The sequence below is a fragment of the Manis javanica genome, chromosome 10 (assembly GCF_040802235.1).
Source record: "Manis javanica isolate MJ-LG chromosome 10, MJ_LKY, whole genome shotgun sequence".
NCBI classification, from domain to species: Eukaryota; Metazoa; Chordata; class Mammalia; order Pholidota; family Manidae; genus Manis; species Manis javanica.
In genome coordinates, this window is record NC_133165.1 from 8,843,397 (window position 1) to 8,863,162 (window position 19,766).

The 19,766-nt window shown below is 42.9% G+C and overlaps 1 protein-coding gene across 1 annotated transcript in view; it reads right to left on the bottom strand.

The window, feature by feature from the left end:
• Positions 1-18,824: 18,824 nt before the first annotated feature.
• LOC108393822 (uncharacterized) overlaps positions 18,825-19,766 on the bottom strand; it is a 113,287-nt gene continuing 112,345 nt past the window's right edge. Inside the window, 4 exon segments of the mRNA XM_073214154.1 lie at positions 18,825-19,049; positions 19,150-19,226; positions 19,229-19,265; positions 19,424-19,533. Coding sequence (XP_073070255.1) covers positions 18,825-19,049; positions 19,150-19,226; positions 19,229-19,265; positions 19,424-19,533 — 449 coding nt within the window.

A 19,766-nucleotide genomic window follows, 5' to 3' on the forward strand; every position in this document is an offset into this window, starting at 1 on the left:
ACCCCTTTAAAGTGTATGATTCAGTGGTTTTTGGTATATTTACAAGGCTGTGCAGCCATCCTCATTATCTAATTCTGGAGCATTTCCACCACTCCCCAAAAGAAACCCCATGCCTGTTAGCCACCATTCACCCAACACCCCCATCCCCTTCACACCCCAACACCTAATTACCTGCTTCTGTTCCTATGGATTTCTCTATTCTAGACATTTCACATATATGGAGGCACACATGTGGCCTTTTGCGACTGGCTCCCTTCACTGAGCATCATATTTTCAAGGTCCATCCATGTTGCAGTGTTGGGGAGGAAAAAATTTCCTCTACCCCTCAAGGTTCTTCTAGCTGGTCTAAGAGTCAGACTGATAGGAGACAGATGCACAGGAGAAAAATAATGAAGTTTGATTACATACGTCCCGGAAGCCATAGACATGGGTTCCAAAGGTGGGGAGAACGAGGTCTGTGTGTCATTCTGAACCAAGGAGAAGGGGGCAGGGGGCAGCGACTTCAAAGGAGAAGGGCAGCAAGTCACAGAAACACGAACAGAGTAAATGTTGTAAACAAAATACTTGATGGGCCCCACAGAAACGGTGGGGCACAGGGAGAAAATTTAACAGACTTGTCACATCCTTTCTGTTTCTCACCCCCGGTTTGTATTATAATACAGCCATCTGCGGTGATAGCTCACCTCCTGGAGCGCCCCTCCATTCAAATTATTTTTAGGCAGTTGGGAGTAGGAAGTCAAAGTTTTTTTCTGAGTCTTTTGGACATTGATTGTTTTCAACTCTGAAATAATCTGCCTGCCACAGTGGCACATCTTGGGGCAGCCTGCCCGTGGCCCCTACAGTAGCATGTGTCAGCCCTCCATTACTTTTGATTGCTGAATAATACTCCATTGTATGGACACATCACAGCATCAGTCTAATTCTACTTTTTGACAAAAGGGACTTCCTGTCACCTAATAAAACTACAGGAATCCCAGAGTTGGGCCTGGGTTCTAGGAAAACAACTAGAAGTTGGGAAAAAAGATAGTACAGTATTTGACATTCCTAATGAAAAAAAGCTTTTTGCTCAGTTTTTAGTTGTTCCATCCCAAAGTACTGAAGGGTAGCAGAATGTGCCACCCCAAAATATGTTTCTTTGGCATAAGGATTATTTTGAGCTGGTTATTTTGAGAAAAAGATACAGGAGAAGCTCTGAGAAGTTACCCTTTTGTAAGGTAAATTTAAATTTATGAAGGAAATCTCCAATTAGTAAGGTCTCTGTCTCTATCAAGTCCAGAGAGACACCCTTACAACAAAATCAGTGAACTTTATCAATGGATAAGGCACTTACATCTGCATAACAAACCTTGTTTACTGTGCTTTTCCAGGTCACCTCCCTATAACTGGCTTCCCCACATCTTTCCTTCTTTTGTCTTGAGCTTAAAATGGTATTTAAGCTGGTGGCTTAGGCAACCTCAGGAGTTAATTAATTTTTTGCCTGGGTGTTTCCTATGTGTCCATGAGGTACACATGTTAAATTCCTGTTTAGAGGTCTCAGCCAAGAACTCAGAAAGGTAGAGGGAAAACCCTTTTTCTCCCCCTACAGTTTCTGGCGACCAGATGGGACCCTATGGGACACCCTGCTTGCTCTGGGAGCCTTCAGATGGAATTGTGGGAAAACTGAAGCCAGTGGAGGGTAAAATTCTTAACCAGCCAGCTCTTCTGGGTCTATGTCATGCCCGTTGGAGAGAGGAATTTCCCATCCTTTCCTTTCCTAATTCAGTTTAGTGGGAGAAAAGTGTTTATAAAAGTTAGTTCTTTGGATTGTTTCTCTCTGCAGATTTGGGATTCCACATAAGATCATTTTTCTTAGGCATGAACAGCTTCTTTAAATATCTCTTATATCAAGAGCCCGGTAGTAACATTCCCTCATCTTTGCCAGAAATTTTATTTTTATTTTTTGACAGATGTTTTCATTGGCTATAGAATACTAGGTTTACACTTGTTTTTTTTCTTGCTAGTCATTCCATTTTTTTCTGGCTCCCACTGTTTCTAGTGCCTTCAGCTATCATCATTATGATTGTTTCCACAAATGTAATATCTCTTTCATTCTCTAGCTGCTTTCAAAATTTTTCTCTTTTTCTCTAGTTTCCATTAGTTTGATTGTCATGTACTCATCCTAACATCTGGGTCATGTGTGCATCTGCTTTTATTAAATGTATTTTCCTGTTTCACACAGCTAGTAATTTTGGATTGTATGCTGAATATTGTAGATGACATGTAAAGATTCTGGATTATATTATCTTCCTCTAAAGAACATTGAGTTTTGTTCTTACAGACAGTTCAATTACTGACTAATCACCTTGAACATATCAACCTTGGTTTCCAGCTCTGTTAGAACGTGTATATTTCAGTGTTTGCCCACCTTAGTTCTGGTGTATAGCCCCTGCTCCTCGGGTATAGTTACTCATCCTCTTAATGCTTGGCCTTTCCAGGTGTTACCTGAATTCCTTGAATGTTTATCTAGAGTCTTTACCCTTAGGCACAGTTGGAACTGTATGACCTCTAAAATTTCTGTTCAGTCACCACCCACCCCCTTCCCCCCTCAGGTGCTGTTTTCCACTAGGCTTCATCGAGTCTGACCCTGTACATGCACAGTTTAAGGTCTGGCCAAGGATCTGACCTCTATGCAGATTTCTGGGGCTCCTTCTGTGTGGCTCTTTCCCTCCTGTGCCTCGCCCTGCAAGTCTAGGGTACCCTAGCATTCTTGAACTCTGACCTCCATTTCCTCCAGTTAACAAGACTGCTGTACTCTGCTCGGGCTGCCCATTCCGCCTCAGTATTAGTTCTTTCGCTCATTGCCAAAGAAAGCCTTGATGAATGTGAACTTCATCTTCCAAGTACTTCCCATTTCTCAAGGACTGTAGCTGGGTGCTACCCTGTCCAATCCCTACAAACAGTTGTTTTATACATTCTGTTCAGTTTTACATCTGTTTGTGACAGAAGGTGGAGTGGTAGGGCTGGCTTTGCCGACTTTTAAAACTTTTTATTAGATCATACAATACATATATTATGGATTGCTGGGTTTTGAGTCATGTTTAGAAAGGAGTTTCCAATCAAGAGATCATTTAAAGTGTTTCTTTAAGTTTTCTTCTAGTACTTTTACAGTTTCATATTTTTATGTTTAAACCTTTGACTCATCCAGAATTCATTTTGATGGAAGGAATAAGGTAAAGGGTTCTACTGATTTTTTCCCCCCAAATGCTATGCAGTTGTTCTAATACCAATTGCTAGAGAATATTTCCCCCCCAGTGATTTGAAATGAATTCTTTAGATATATACCAAATTCTTATGTGTATTTCTGACTTTTTCTTTTGTGCCATTGGTTTTATATACATATACATACACATATTTGTCATGAAACTGTTTTAATTGCTCTACTACCATAATATAATTTAGTATCTAATAGGGTTAATTATTCATTATTCTTTTCAGAAAATCTCTGGTTATTGTTGAAGCTTTTTAAAGTTTCAGGAACTTTAAATCAGCTTGTCTAAGTGAAAAATTAATACACACACATATGTGCACATATATCCCTGTAGGGTATCTTTATTGTGATCTTGTTATTTATAGCTTAAACTTAAGAGGTTACTTCTGGTTGGCTTTTTTTATACCATAAAAAAATCACCCATTTTAAGTGCACATTTCAATGATGTTTAGTAAATTTACAAAGTTGTACTGCCATCACTACAGTCCCATTTTAGAGCATTTCCATCACCGTAAGAGGAGTCCCGGTGCCCATTTGCTGTCACTCCCCGCTTCCCAGCGCGATCCCCCAAGCAGCCAACTAACCTGCTTTCTGTCCCTCTGTTTTCCTTTTTCTGGTGTAAATGGACTCCTACAGTATATGGTCATTTGCATCTGGCTTCTTTCACTTAGCATAATGTTTTTTTAATCTCTGATTCATCTCCACCGGAGCAGGTGTGGGTGCTTCCTCCCTTTTCATTGCTGAGCAGCATTCCGTAGTGTGGACACACCACAGTATGTTTCTTCATTTAACAGTTGATGGGCATTCGTGCACATGTCTTTGTGTGAGCGTATGTTTTCCTTTCTCGTGGGTAGATAGCCAGGAGTGGAGTTGCTGAACCACATGGTAAATTTGCATTTAACTTTTTAAGGCACAGCTGATCTGTTTTCCATGTGGCCACCCCATCTTATGTTCCCACCCACATGTATGAGGCTCCAGCTCATCTTTTTAGTGTTGAACTTTTCTAGATAAGAACATGTGCAGTATGGCTTTCTGTCCATTTGAACTGTTTTATATCCTTTCGCAGCTTTCAAAAGATTTCTTCATAGAGACTATATGCATGTGAGTGCATTCATTTCTGGTAGTTTTATTTCTGGGGGGTGCTGTTGTAAGTGGGATGTTTTCTTCTGTTCACTTTTCCAGTTGCTATTTGTCCATAGGAAATCTGGGTGTTTTGGTGTGTTACTTCCGTACCTGATCCCTCAGTGAAATCCTTTCCTGTGTGCCACATTTTTCCATCGCCTTCCCTAGATTTTCCAGAGTAAGCATGATTATTTCACCCCTTTCTTTCTCCTTAAATTTCTTTTTTTCACTCACCTACTTCATCAGCTAGAAGCTCTCAAACAAAATAATGGTGATAGAGGGCATTCTTTTGTCCCAGAGTCTCATGGAAAGTTCTCTTGCTTCCAACCATCACACATGATGTTGACTTTTGGCTTAATGAGTTTGTGTGTCTGTGTGATTTTATCATGTTAAAAAATATCCCTCATTCTAATTCAATAAAATATTTTGTAATAAATGGCAAATTTTATCAAATGTCTTTCAGCATCTAGGATGATCATGACTTTTCTCCTTTAATATATTTTCAAGTAAAGTAAATTAAAAGATGGCCTTGTCATCTTTGAATGTACAACTCCCACTTGGTTCTGGTGATTTCTCCTCTTAATGTCATGGTGTATTTTATTTTATTTTATTTGCATTGAATTTTATGTAAGTGAAGTTGGTCGCTGGTTTTCCTTTATTGTGCTGTAATTGTTGGCTTTTGATACCAATGTTCTACAGGTCCCTGTTGAATCTGGAATTTTTCTAGGCCATGGAACAGTTTAAATGGGAATTACCTTTAGGAATTAGCTCTCCTAAAGGCCTGGGTGACTTCAACTGGGAAACCCTCTGGTCTGAGGTTGGTTCCTCCCCTACCCCCATTGTGGGGCTGGAGAGATGGTGGTATCTTGCTAACTTTCTAAATTCCTTCTGGTACAGTTAGGAAGTTTCTCTTTTGGTCTGTTGAGGAAGAAAAATTTTCCTCTTCCCTACAAAGGTTCTTCTTGCTGGTCTAAGAATTAAACTGACGTGAGACCAATTAACAGGAGAGAAACAAATTTGCTTTCGTATGCAAGTGAACCTCACATACGTGAGAGGTCCAAAGACAGAAAGGTAAAATGAGGTGTCTATGCCACCCCGAGCTCAGGAATGAGAGGGGGCCTAGGGATTGAAGGGGGCAGGCATCAAGTCATAGGGCAATAAGCAGAGAAGGTGTTCGACATCTGCCCTGCCCACAAATGGGTCAGTCAGATAACATTTATCTCTGGTAATAACCTGTCTTCTGGGGAAGACTCCAATTTGGATTCTTCTAGGTAGTGTCAGGAGGGGCAGAGCATCCCTTGAGTAGCCCACAGGGTCTCGATTGCCTTCGGCTCATAGTGTCCCCACGCCAAAGCTGCACATCTTGTGGAGACCAGTTCTGAACCCTTTGTTGATACTTTCTTCCTCTCAGAAAATACCATTTCCTCAAGGTTTCTAAGTTTACTTGCATAAACAGTCAGCCTTGTTTAAACAGATCCCATCTTGTTGTGATTAGCTTAACCCCATGCCTCAGGTAAAGACAATGTTGAGACTGACTTAAAGCTGCCGTTTTTCTGCTTATTAATTTGTGGAAACATTCAGGAAATGATACCTGCTTCCAAGTGGGTCTTGGAGACATAGGCAAAGACGTCAGGCCCCCGAGCCCCAGGGCAGCGCTAGCCGCTGGGGAGCATCCTCCGCCCTGAGCAGCCAAGGGCTGGGCTCCTCTCCGGGTGGAGGCAGAATGGGGGCCCCTAGTGTGACCTTGTTTCTACCCTTCTTTCCTGTGGAAGAGCAGCTGAGAAGTGAGGTTGGGGTAAGAAGCACTGAGCTGGTCCTTCCCAAGGTGCGTGTTCCCTGGGCCAGTTTCATCCTCAGGTGGACACAGGCAAACATAAGCAGTGTTTTCTCTCCCACCTCTGTTGTGAAATGGGCTTCCCTAAGCAGCCATGGTTTAATTTGGTCCAGCAGGTGGCAAGAATGGGACTGCGGGAGGTGAAGGGCAGCAGAATATATGCCCCTTGGGCATAAAGATTCTTCTGGCTGAAAGCAACTGAGAAGGAGCAGAGCCAGGAAAGGCTGTCAGCCTGAAAGAGGACTGGATCTGTCAAGGTGTCCCTCCTCCCTCCACACCCGGAAGGACAGTGAATCACTGGAGAGAACTATAGACCCTTAGCAGCCCCAGAGGAATCCACATAACAAACCTGCTAAAAACGAGTCCTTATCTCCCATAAATGTCCCCATATATTTACTTTCCCACAATTTGCTGCCTCTAGAAGCTCAAAGTCCTTTTCCTTTGACTTGTCACTTCTCTAAAAAGGCACTGTCCTTTGCTACGATCCTAGGTGCACAAGCTCTAACCACCCATTTGCATCAATCACCGCTGAGTTCTCCCATGTGCGTGCTTGATGCGCACACCAATAGGCTCGTTTTCCTCTTCTCAGTCTGTCTCATTTCCAGGACCCCAGCCAGAGAACCTAAGATGGTTAAGAGGGGAAAGATTTTTTTTTCCCTCCCTTAGGAAATTTTCTTCTAAGAAATGACTTGCGTGTTATCCTCCCTGAAGATAGAACTGCAGCTTCATGTGGAAGTTTTGCTTGCTCCGTCCCCAAGGCTGGCCCCACCTGCTCCCCTCCTCTTCCTCACTCACCTGTCTCCTGCTTCCCACTTGTCTTGGAGGCTTCTGTCCCTCTATAAGCACACACTGCTCCCAGCTCCTCCAATTCCCCTGATTTCGGGAAAAAATTCCCTTGAGCCTCCAATCTCCTTCCTTTTTTTTTTAACTGCAGTAAAATACACATAACATTTGTATCTTAACCTCTTCAGTGGCATTACCAGCCCCTGGTAACCACCATTCTTTCTGTCTCCATGATTTTGACTTCTCTAGGTATCCCATATAAGTGGAATCATACAGTATTCTTTTGTATCTGGCTTATTTCTAGGTTTGCTCACATTGTAGGATGCCTCAGACGGTCCTTCCTTTTTCAAGGCTGAGTAGTATTCCGTTGTGTGTATATACACACTTTTTCTTTCCATTAATCCGTTGATGAATACTTGGGTGACTTCTGCTTCCTTCCTTCCTTTAAATTTTTAAAAGTATCCAGGACAAACAGCATCATAAAAATTGTCAAGGGATTTTTAAAAGAAAAACAACTACCTACAGTGTAATCACCCTTCCTCTGTGAACCGTTTCTGTTTTTCTCTGTTCCTTCCCCATTTTTGTCTGAATGCAGTCCTCCTTAGTGAAGACTTTTATGTAGTCTTGTCTTCTGCTTTACTTGGAACCTAATCTTTTTTTCCCCCACATTCATACATTGCCTCATGTTTTGGACTCTTTGACAAATGAGTTCAAGATAGTATATCAAATTAATATACCACAGTTTTACAAAATCATTTCCCTGTTAGCTGTCTATAATTTTTCATCCTATTGAATAATGAAATTATTTTGAAAAATTTTTTTGGAATCGTTGCCCATCCCTCCCTCATCTTGGATAAAGTCCCAGGAGTGGGCTTACTAGGTCAAAGGAATGAATATTTTAAAAAATACTTTTCAAACACTGAGGGTGTATTAACTGAAACTGCTCTTCACAGAATTTGAGGGGATCTATTTTGCCTGCAGCCTCCCCAGTTCTGGGTATTATTATTTCGATACTTATTTCTGCATGATAACAGATAAAGTTATAACTGCTATTATCGTCACATGTAAGGGACACATCAAGGTGTCCCTCCTGCCTCCACACCAGGACAGACAGTGAATCACTGGAGAGATCTATAGACCCTTAGCAGCCCCAGAGGAATCCACATAACAAACCTGCTAAAAATGAGTCCTTATCTCCCATAAATGTACCAGTAAAATTAAAATTTCCCCTAATGTTTGCTCCTCTCTCATTTCCCTGCAGAGGGCAGGGGAAGCCAATCCCCTGCCTATTCCTGTCTTTACCAAATCATCTCATGGAGGCCCAAGTTTAAAAAAATTTATTTGTACTTGCTCTTTACATGCTATTGACATGAATATTTGTAAGCATTTTTAATGGAATCATTCCCTGTCTCATCTGTTTTTCTAACATCTGCACATGTGTATGCACACCCACCTACATGCCCCAAAATGGCAAAGTGTTGATGGCAAAACCACCTTGAGAAAGAACCATTTTTCCTTCCCTCTTTGGGTCCTAGTGGTGCCCAGCCCACCACGGTGTTCCTGGTAAGTGCCGGGTGGACAGAGTGTGGGAGCAGGTTGGGAAGTCTTGGGCAGTTTCCTGTGTGGATGGAAAATCCCTATTCACTAAGCTGGTGCCGAAACCAACAGGTTGTGTGGTTGTAAACAGGTTGCATTCCAGTGATTTGCTTTCTACTGTGAACTGTCTTCTTCTCTCCTACTCCTGGGCTGAGTTCCCCGCAACAAGGCCTGGCACAGTGCTTCCAATGCTTATGGGTGTGTTTCTGATCATGTGTGACACGGCTTACGGGGCATTTTAATGCATATTAGGATAAAACAAGCACTACATATTATGGCATGGGACAGGGGTAAGGTTCACTTGACTCCCTTAAAGTAAATGGCAGATTCTCTGCCGGGCACCCTCGAGAGGCAGGCAGGCTGTGAGGGGCAGCCTGGCTGTGTATGGGCTAAATGAACTGTGTAAGTCCCCTGGGCTCTCTGAGCCTGCTTCCTCGATTACATGCATTATCCGTTTCTCATCAGGCTACTGTAAGGCGGAAGAAGAGATCAGACATCTCTCAGAAAGCACTGCCTGGCCCCTGGGGTCTTTTGGTTGTGACCCAGGTCAGCAGGGCCCACGCTGAATAAGTCAGAAGCCCCCTTCACCACCCTTCTCCCTCCAGGGTAGGAGTGTGGGGACCAGCTTCCCCATTCCCGTTTTTGTCTGACACCTTGCCCTTAGCTCTGGAATCTGGACCCTGGGACTCAATGGAGAGAGGGCTTAAGGGGGCCCTGTACTGGTGGGCAGAGGTCACCCCAGGAGCCACCCAGGCCCCCCTGATCTCTCCCTCTCCAGTGGGCAATTAGCCCCACCAACCTGGTGGGTGTGTTCTTGGACTCTGCCAGATTTATTTTTCAGTTGAAAACTCAAGGGACCAGCCTGCCCCCCACTGAAAGGGAACCACTCTGATGGCGGTCTCCTCAGGGTCTGAGTGCCCAGCAGCCTGTAGCACGTGTGTGTGGAGCCCAGCCCTTGCAGAAGGAAGCCTTCTAAAAGCCTCCGAACCAGCTGATTTGGTATACACCTCAGAGAGAAAACAACCCCCCACCACCTCCAGGCTTGTGTTTAGGGAGTCGGGGACCATCAGTGCCCATCAGAACCTCATGCTGAGGGGAGACCCCTGCAGAGGGCAGGGGAAGCCAATCCCAAGCTGGGAAGACCCCCCCAGGGCACGGGCTCATGCAGTGGAGGCCTGAGAACAAGTCTCTTAGGCCAGAGCAGTTGCTGGAGTGGAGCACCCTCTCTAGAGGTGGGACCCACTGGCCTGACTGTCTCCTCGATGACAGCACAGGTGCTGAAGAAGGCAGAGAATTATCCAGACCATTGTGGACTTTATTGTCCCCAGACGTATTTGAATGCATTGACTAACAGCCCCTCTTTCCTGTATCTGCAGCAAGTGTGATGATCTTCTCCAAGCCTCCTGGCATTTCGTGCTGGTTGTTCCATCCCTGCCAAGAATCTTGACCTTGCCAAGTTGCTGGGATTGTGGTAGAAAGTGAAGGAGTCTGAAACCTTTGGCAGCGTGGTTCTGGCTTATGGAAATCCTCAAACTGTAAAGAAAGAGAAGAGAAGGCTGTGCTGGGAGCTGGAGGTCAGCGGCTCCCTGTGTTGGCTGGGATTGTGCCTGGGGGCCCCGGCGCTCTGCAGCCCCAGCGGGGCCCTCGCTACAAGAAACAAGTGCGATCGGATGGGTCCCTACACCTCAAGACACAGGACCAAGTCACCCCGCCCCCCTAGCCCCTAAGCAGAGGGCTGAACACCAGCAACAGGGAATTCAGGGGCTGGATCCTGAAGGGTGAAGAGAGGGTATCCACGTCATAAAGCAGCAGGGACATTCAGATGTTTCCAGAACATTTGGTGACCTCTGAATGGTTTCTCTCCATATTCAGAAAGAGGCAGCCTCACCTCTCAGACGGCAGCTCACACTGAAGAGTGGGCCTCCTCGCCTTAGGGCAGACCCTCCCTGTGCTGGTCACCATTGCCAGGTGAGTTTTAGAAGCTCCTTCCTTCCCTGTTTCTTGAGCTCATTTATTTTTCTGGTTTACTGAACGGGATGGGATCGTCCATACGACATGCAATAGGAGCAGAGAGAGAGAGAATCTTCATCTGGTTACTGGCTTTGAGAGGAAAGCTTCTGAAGTCTCACCATCAGCTATGAAGTTAAAGGCTGTAAACCAAACACCTCAGGTTACCAGGTGAAGGAAGGTGCCTCCTATCCCTCATTTGCTAAGAGAATTTTAAAAGATAAAATATATGCATTTGGGAATTTTATTAAATACCTTTTCTGTCATCTATTGAGATTATATTTTTGGTTCTTTTTCAGATGTGATATCATACTTTGAATAATTTTGAAATCCATGCCAAAATTTACAGTCTGTGTCAGATAAACCAGCTCTGAATTCCTGTGGGTTTGTGTCTATTGTGTGCCTACACTGGCTCTTGCTCTTAGAATTTTGTCTCCTTTGGTGTGTTCATTCTTCATAATGACGGTGTGTGTAAGTACAGTTTTGAATGTTGTAATATCATGCCTAGCTGGAGTAGGTCCTTCGTAAATGTTTTTCAATTTAAGAAATGTTTTAATTGTGGTAAAATACACATAACGTAAAATTTACCATCTGAATCATACATAAGTACACCATGAAGTACTGCTATGTACATTCACCTTGCTGGGTAGCCATCACCAACATTCATCTCCAGAACCTTCTTCATCTTGCAAAACTAAAACTGTCCCCATTAAGCAACTCACGTGATCCCTTCCACCAGCCCCTGGAAACCAATATTACACTTTGTCTCTATGAGTTTGACTGCTCTAGGTACCTCACGTAAGTGGAACCATGCTGTATTTGTCTCTCTGTGGCTGGCTTATTTCACTTAGCATAATGCCATCAAAGTTCTTCCATGTTGTAGCATGTGTCAGAATTTCCTTCTTTTATAAGGCTGGTTAATATTCCCTCAAATGTATATACACATTTTGCTTATCTGTTTTTACATCAATGGACACTGGGCTGCTTATATCTTTTGCTGTTGTGAATAATACTGCAATCAATGATCATGGTAGTACAATTATCTGTTTGAGATCCTGTTTCCAGGTCTTTTGGGTATATGACCAGAAGTAGAATTGCTGAACCGTAATGGTAACTTCATTTTCAAGTTTTTGAGGAACTTATATACTGTGTTCCATATTGGCTGTACTATTTTACATTGCAACCAGCAGGGCACAATGGTGCCAGCTTCTCCACATCCTTGCTAACACTTATTTTCTAGTTCTTTTTATTAGAAAATGAGCAATGCTAATGGGTGTGAGGTTGTATCTCTGTGTGGTTTTGATTCACATTTCCCTAATTAATGACGTTGAGCATTTTCTCCTGTGCTTGTTGGCCATTTTTTATATCTTCTTTGGAGAAAAGTCTATTCAAGTCCTTTGATCATTTTTTAAATCAGGTTGTTTTGTTGTGGAGTTGTAGAAGTTCTTTATATATTTGGTATATTAACCTTTTAATGGAAATGATTTGCAAATGTTTTCTCCTATTCCATAGGTTGTCTTTATATTCTGTTGATTGTATCATCTTTGCAGTGAAGTTTTTGATTTGATGAACTTCAGTGTCTGTTTCTTCTTTGTTGTTTGCTCCTAAGAAATTATTGCCAAATTGCCAAATCCAATGTCATGACACTTACCCTATGTTTTCTTCTAAGAGTTTTATAGTTTTAGTTCTCATGTTTAGGCATTTGATCTGTTTTGAGCTAATATATGGTGTAAGGTAAAGATCCAACTTCATTTTTTTTGTTTGAGATGTCTATTTTCTCTACCATCATTTGATGAAAAGACTACTTTCTCCACTGAATGGTTTTGACATCCTTGACCACATACACAAGGGTTTATTTCTGTGTTCTCTATTCTGTTTCATTGATCTTGCTTTTATGCTAGTACCACAGTGCTTTGATTACTGTCGCTTCTTTATTATAAGTTTTGAAACTAGGAAGTTTGAGACTTTGCTCTTTCTCAAGAATTGTTTTGGTTATTGGGGGTCCTTTGAGATTCTACATCAATTTTAAAATTGTTGCCCTCCAATTCATGAACATGAGCTGTTTTTCCAGTTAATCATATCTTCTTTCTTTAGCAATGTTTTACAGCCTTCAGTATCCAAGTCTTTCAACTTCTTGGTTGTTTATCCCTAAGCATTTTATTCTTTTTGATGCTAGTGTAAATTGAATTATTAATTTCCTTTTTGGATTGTTCATTGTTAGCGTACAGAAACGTAACTGATCCTTGTGCGTTGATTTTGTATTCTGCAGCTTTGCCAAATTTGCGTATTAGTTTTCAAAGGTGTTTTGTGTGGAATCTTTAGGGTTTTCTACATGTAAGTTGGTTTTATAGGATCATATCATCTGAGAACACAGATAACTTGTTCCTTCCCAATTTGGATGCCTTTTATTTCTTTTTCTTGCTTAATTGCCCTGTCTAGGATTTCCAGTACTATATTAAATAGAAGTGGAAAACAAAAGCAGGCATCCTTTTCATGTTCCTGATCTTAGAGGAACAGCCTTCAGTCCTTCACCATTGACTATGATGTTAGCTATGGGCTTGTCTTATGTGGCCTTTATTATGTTAGGTAGTTTCCTTCTATTGGTTGAGTGTTTTTATCATGAGTGTTGCGTTTTGTCAAATGCTTTCCTGTGTCAGTTGAGACGATCATACAGTTTTTTGTCCTTCATTCTGTTCATGTGGTGTATTACATAAATTGATTTTCCTATGTTGACCCATCCTTGTATTTCAGGAGTAAATCCCACTTGGTTGTGGTGTATAATCCTTTTAATGTGCTCCTGAATTCTTTTTTTTTCTTTGAGGATTTTTAGGTCTGTATTCATCTTGGATATTGGTCTGTACTTTTCTTTTCTGGAAGTGTCGTTGTCTGGCTTTGGTATAGAGGTAATACTAGCCTCATAAAATGGAGTTGGAGGTGTTCCCTCTTACTCAGTTTTTTTTTAAGAGTTTTAGGAAGATTGGCTTTAAATCTTTAACTGCTTGGTAGCATTCACTAGTGAAGCCATCAGGTTCTGGATTTTTCTGTTTTGGGGAGGTTTTTGATAACTAATTCAGTCTTCTTGCTAGCGATAGGTGTGTTCAGATTTCTGTTCATGATTCAGTTTGGACAGTTTTCTCAGAATTTATCCGTTTCTAAGAATTTATCCATTTCATCTAGGTTGTTCAATTTGTTGTCAATTGTTCATAGTACTATCACTTTTATTTCTATAAAAATTGGTCTTGATGTCCCCTATTTCATTTCTGATTTTAGTCGAGTCCTTACTCTCTTTTTTTAAATTAATCAATGTAGCTAAAGGTTTATCAGTTTGGATTTTTTTTCCAAAAAACCAATATTTGGTTTCATTGCTTTTTTCCCCCTTGTTTTTCTATTCTCTATTTCATTTATCTCTAATCTTTATGATTTTCTTCCTTTTGCAACCTTTGGGTTTCATTTGTCCTTTTTTGGTTCCTACTTAAGGTGTAAAGTTAGGTAGTTGACTTGAGATCTTTCTTCTTTTTTAATGCAAGCATTTATAGCCATAAATTTATTTTACAGCATTGCTCTCCCTAAATCCCATAGTTGTGATACGTTGTATTTTTGTCTTCATTTGTCTCAAGATAATTTTCAATTTCGTTTGTGATTTCTCTGACCCACTGGTTGTTAACGAGCCTGTTGTTTAATTTACACCATTTGTGATTTTCCCAGTTTTCCTTCTGGTATTGATTTCTAATTTCTCTCCATTGTTATTAGAAAAGATTGGTTTCAATTTTTAACAATTTATTAAGACTTGAGACTTGTTTTGTGCCCTTATATATGGTCTCTCCTAGAGAATGTCCTGTGTGCATCTGAGAAAATTTTATATCCTGCCGCTGTTGGGTGGCGTGTCCTGTATATGGGTGTCAGGTTCAATTGTTGCTCAGTTCCTCTGCTTCTGATCTCACTGGTTGCTCCATCTATTGCTGAAAGTGAGGAGATTAAATTCTATTACTATTCTTGCAGAGCTATCTTTTTCTCCCTTCAATTCTACCAATGTTTGCTTTAGATATTTAGGAGCTCTGATATATAGGAGCATATATATATTTATAATCAATACATCTTGGTGAATTGACCCTTTTATCCTTATATAATGTCATTGTCTGTTGTAATAACCATGTTTTCTTAAATTCTGTGTCACTGATACTAGTACAGCCGTGCCCTGCTCTCTTTTGACTACTGTTTGTGTGGAATTATCTGTCCAACCTTTCACTTCCAACCTATGTGCGTCCTTAGATCTAAAGTGAGTCTCTTGAAGACAGTATAAATTCAGTTACTGTATTTTTTTCAGCTCTAGAATGTCTGTTATCTCTTTGTTCATATATTGTTTTCCTGGTTTCATTTAGTTGTCTGTCTATATTCTCCTTCAGGTGATAGAGCATACTTAAGACAGTTATTTTAAAGTCTGTCAAGTAAGTCAAAGATTATGTTTCTTGAAAATTGGTTTCTGGAGTTTACTTTGTCCCTTTAAATAGAGCACATCTCCCTGTTTCTCTGTGTGTCTTGCCAACTTTTGTTGAAGCTGAGCATTTGAAAAGACACCGCCTCTCCCGCTCTGTGCAGACGGTCCTTGTGCAGGGGAGGACTCACTGCACTGGTCAGCCTAGTGTCAAGGCTCTGGGTTCTGCCAAACATTTCCCGGGGGACAAGCCTTCCCTAGGCCCATGTGTGTGCTTCAATTCTACATCCCCAGTAGTCTCACCCCTGCTTCTTCTCAGGGGCTTAGATAGAGTATTGCATTCCTCCAATAACAATCTCACCCCCAGCCATCCATGGATCTGCAGAGCCCCTGCAGCACCCCGCCTGATACCCAAACTGTCCTCATCAGCACTGAGTCAGGAGAGGCGGAATCCTGCCCCTCTGGCAGCCCGCCGCCAAGTCAGATGGTTGCAGGCAATTCCTTTCTTGTCCTCCCACCCCAAGGGAGGAGCCAATAGGCTGGCTTCCTTGAAGCCGTGCTGGGCAGGGCAAGCAAGAACTCCGCGGAGCTTTCACTGTTCTGAGTACAGGGTTTGCTTGGTGAGATACTCACTTGGTGGGTGCTGCTGCCTAACTGGTCTTTGGAGTTCTCACGGGGCTGCCTGGGTCCATGTGCTGTTGTGTGTTTGGAGTTTCTGGCGAGGACGAGGGCTTGTAGCTTCCTAGCCTGCTGGCCTGCTGATGGCACTCTCCTGTCTTCCCCTGGATTTTGATCAGGATATATTTCTAATACACGATTTTCTGTATCTTTCCAGCATTATTAGATAACAACCAGATTGCTCTGAATTAGCTCAACTGCCTACTTTAGTACATTGCTCTTAAATACCATCCTTGGATTCCAGAGGTTTGTAATTGCTAGATTTATAATTGCTCATGATGTTTTCTTATCTTTTGTTTCAATACATTGTCGAATTTTGCTTAACTTACGCAGTAGTAACATGGATGTTCAGTGTCAGTATATTGAACATCTGTGTTCAAGTATGTGGTTGGACTTCTAATTTTCTCTCCCACCTTGTCCCTGTGGGGTTTTCATATCCTAAAATAATAATAAGTTCATTAAAATGAGGAAGAAGGTGGTTTCACCTTTCTAGTCTGAAACAGTTACGGTAAATTATTGCAACTTAACCTATAAAACTATCCGGGACTGGTGTTTCATATTTAATTTTTAAAACTCTCTAGCTTTGCAGAAAGTTCAAGGATAAGACAGAATTCAGAGCGATCCTGCATCTCTTGCATCTTGCATCCAGCTCCCCCCAATGGTTACATCTTCCACAATACCAGTGCAGTATCAAAACCCAGAAATCAGCACTGGTAGACCTGAGTGTATAGTCTGACATTTGGTCACAGGTGCAGATTCACATCACCACCACCACCACAATCAAACCACAGACCTGTTCCCTCACCTCACCCCTGTCCTTATCCCCAGCCACCCCCTCCTCCACCATCCCTGGCCCTGGCAGCCACTAATTTGTTCCCCATCGTTATAATTTGTCATTTGGGGAACGTATATAAATAGAATCACACATACATTTGCATTTTCTCTCAGCATAAAGCTTTTGAGACTCGTCCTAGTTGTCACCTCTATCAACAGCTCACTCCTTTCCGTTGCTGAGTTGTATTCTCCTCTATAGATGGCCCAAGATTTGTCTAACCATGCACCACGTGTAGGCTATTTGGGTGTTTCCAGTCTTCGGCTATTATAAGTAATAGTGCTATGAATAGCCACACACAGGTTTTTGTGTGAACATGGTTTAATTGCTAGATCATGTGATGTGTGCTCAGCTTTTTTCAAGGGTACCTGTACTATTTTACATTCCCATCAGCAAAATACGAGAGATCTAGTTTCTCTACATTCTTGTCAGCATTTAGGTGGTCACTACTTTTTATTCTGTGCTAATAGATGTGTTCTAATAGATGTGTAGTGTCTCTGTCATTTCCCTTAATGGCTAGTACTGTTGGACATTTTTTCATGTGCTTATTTTCATTGCCATCATGTGGCCTCTGGGCAAAACACAGGGAGACATTCACCCGGCTTTCTCTATAGATTGTTTTCTCACTGTCAACATCTTGAGAGTTCTTTATGTATTCTAGATAGGAGTTCTTTGTCACATAGGTGGTTTGCAGATATTTTCTCCCAGTCTATATTTTGTCTTTCCATCCTCTTAACAAGGTCTTTCATAGAGAACAGTTGTTTTGATGAAGTCCAGTTATTTTTTTTGAATCATGCTTTTGGTGTCATGTCTAATAATGGTTCACTAAGCTGTGCCTGCCGTCTTTTAGATGTATATTTTAGGCTACAGATTCAGTTGTTTTTTAATAGCTGTGAGATTCTTTAGGTATAATATTCTTTCTCAAATCAGTCTGGGCAGAGAGTATCTTTCTCGGAAATAATTTAACCTCACTTTTGAAATTTGCCAGCAACGTTGTTGAGTGGCGTTTTGAACTCTACTGGATCTGTCCTTTTGACCCCTTGTCATTCCTGGTACTGTTTATTTCTTCCTGTTTCATTAATTTCTTCCACTGCCTTCCTTGGTGTACACCAGGGATCAGCCAACTCTTTCTGTAAAGTTATTTCTGAACCGTAAATATTTCAGGCTTTGCAGCCTGAGTGTCTCTGTCGCAGATGCTCTGCCATTATTGCCGCAAAGCAGCCACCATGGCGTGTGCATGAATGTGTGTGATTTTAGTGAGTGTCCATTAGTGATAAGGACATTTTCACATTGTTCAGTGCTGAGAATTTGTTTCATCTTCAATCTCCATTAGTAGTTGAACTGGGCATAAAATCTAATGACAATTTTTGTACTGCTTAAAAGTTTATTCCACTGTCTTCTGTCATTGCTGGTGGGAGACTGCTTATCTGCCTGTCCCTTGAAAGATCACCTCTTTAGCGGCTTGTAGGACCTTTGCTTAGCTTTCCCTGTGATTCTGTTCTGGTGTGGGGTTTATTTATAGTGTTTGTGACCCTGAGCTTCCTGAACCTGAGTCAGGTCACTCAAATCTCTTTCTCATTCTGGGATTTCTGTTGAATACATTGGACTCCCTCACTTCATTCAAAAAAAAAAAAAGAATTTCTTCAGTTCACTAATTTTCTATTGAATCTATCTGTTAAGTTTTAAATTTCAGTGACTGTTTTCCATTTCTGGAATTAGTGCTTATCATTTTTCAATGTGTTTTATGTATTGAATAGTCTCAAGTTCTAGCATCTGAAGGTTTTAGTGGGTGAGAAAGATTCTCTCTTTGATCAAACTCTGCCCAGGCTCCTCAGAAATCTCTTAACTAGGCCCTGACTTTTGGGCTTCTGTGGTCACCGCTGCATTGTTCAAGTGTAGCAGGAATTTTGATGAGTTGCTTTAGCCAGAATCCACCCTGCTCCTTGGATGTAACTTCCCACTTCTCCTAATTGTATTCAGACCTGAGCCCCATCTCCCCCTCCCCATCACGGTGGTCCCGCCTGAGTAAATCCTGCCTTATCCTGCTTTGCTGCTAGCTTCTGTGCCTGTGCTGTGGGGCTTCAGCCATAAGAGTTGTGCCCCAGGGTTGCCAGAAAGTGTAGCAAGCTACATTCAAACCCCTGGACGGCAGGTTATGAATTTTCCAGAGGTGGCTTCATAGCTGCTGCCTTGTGCCAGAGGCTGTAGGGCTGGCTAGCCCTGGTGTGGAGTGGGGAGCCTAAGAACTACTCCTTTGCAAATAACTCTTAGCTCCTGCCAGGGGCACAGGCACTTAGTGAGCTAAGAGGAAGGACCTGGTTTCCCCTCTGGGACAGAAGGCAGAGGTCGGAGTGCTTGCTGGCCAGGGCAGCTTACCGCACAGTGGAGGAGGGTCCAGGGGCACCAAGCCCCGGGCACACAGGTGGATGTAGGCGGCTGCCAGCGTGCAAGCAGGTGGGAGCTCCTGGGTGCCCCAGGCATTCTGGAGGCACAGGCTGAGGAACGGCGTGGGGTTCACCTGAAACCCAGTGCCCACAGTCACTGTCCCCTAAGGAGGGGCACAGGCTCAGTCGGGGCTAGTGGCCTCCACAGGGTTCCAGGCATAGCGTCACACTCACCACCCTGAAGCAGTTTCCCAAACTGGAGTGTGGGTCCTGGAAGAAGGCCTGGCAGGTGGGGCTTCGTCCTGAGCAACCTGCTGAGTTTCCTCTGTGGCCCTGCAGTCGTCACCCACCTGGTGGGACAAACCCAAGACTCAGGCCTTCCGGCTGGACCTCCTTTCTCTTGGGCAGCTCTACCAGCTGCATCAGCCTCGGAACCTCAGCAAGAGGGGCCACACCTCCACCTGCAGCGACGGAGCCCTAGTGAGGAAGGGCTGGCCCTCCAGCTCACCTGCCAGACCAGGGGGAACTCCTCGAGGCTGCTGGCCACTCTGCCATCGGGCAGCATCAGCTCATTGCCAGCCTTGTTGTTCCTGGTGCCCAGAAGGCTGGCAGACGTGCCTGCGGGGCAGGGGCGGACACTGCGCCCTGAGAGCCTGTCCCCTTGTCATGCTAACCAGGGTTGGAGGGGTGGCCAAACCCTGCGACCCCTACACCACCAGCCCAGGTTCTAGACTTCATCTAAGGGAGAGGAGAAAAGGGGAAAGCCAGGGCACTGCAGAAAGCGTTTGTTCTCCCCGGGTGGCCAGGGTGCAGGGTGTTCGGGGCTGCCTGACTGGAGCAAAGCAAGGTGT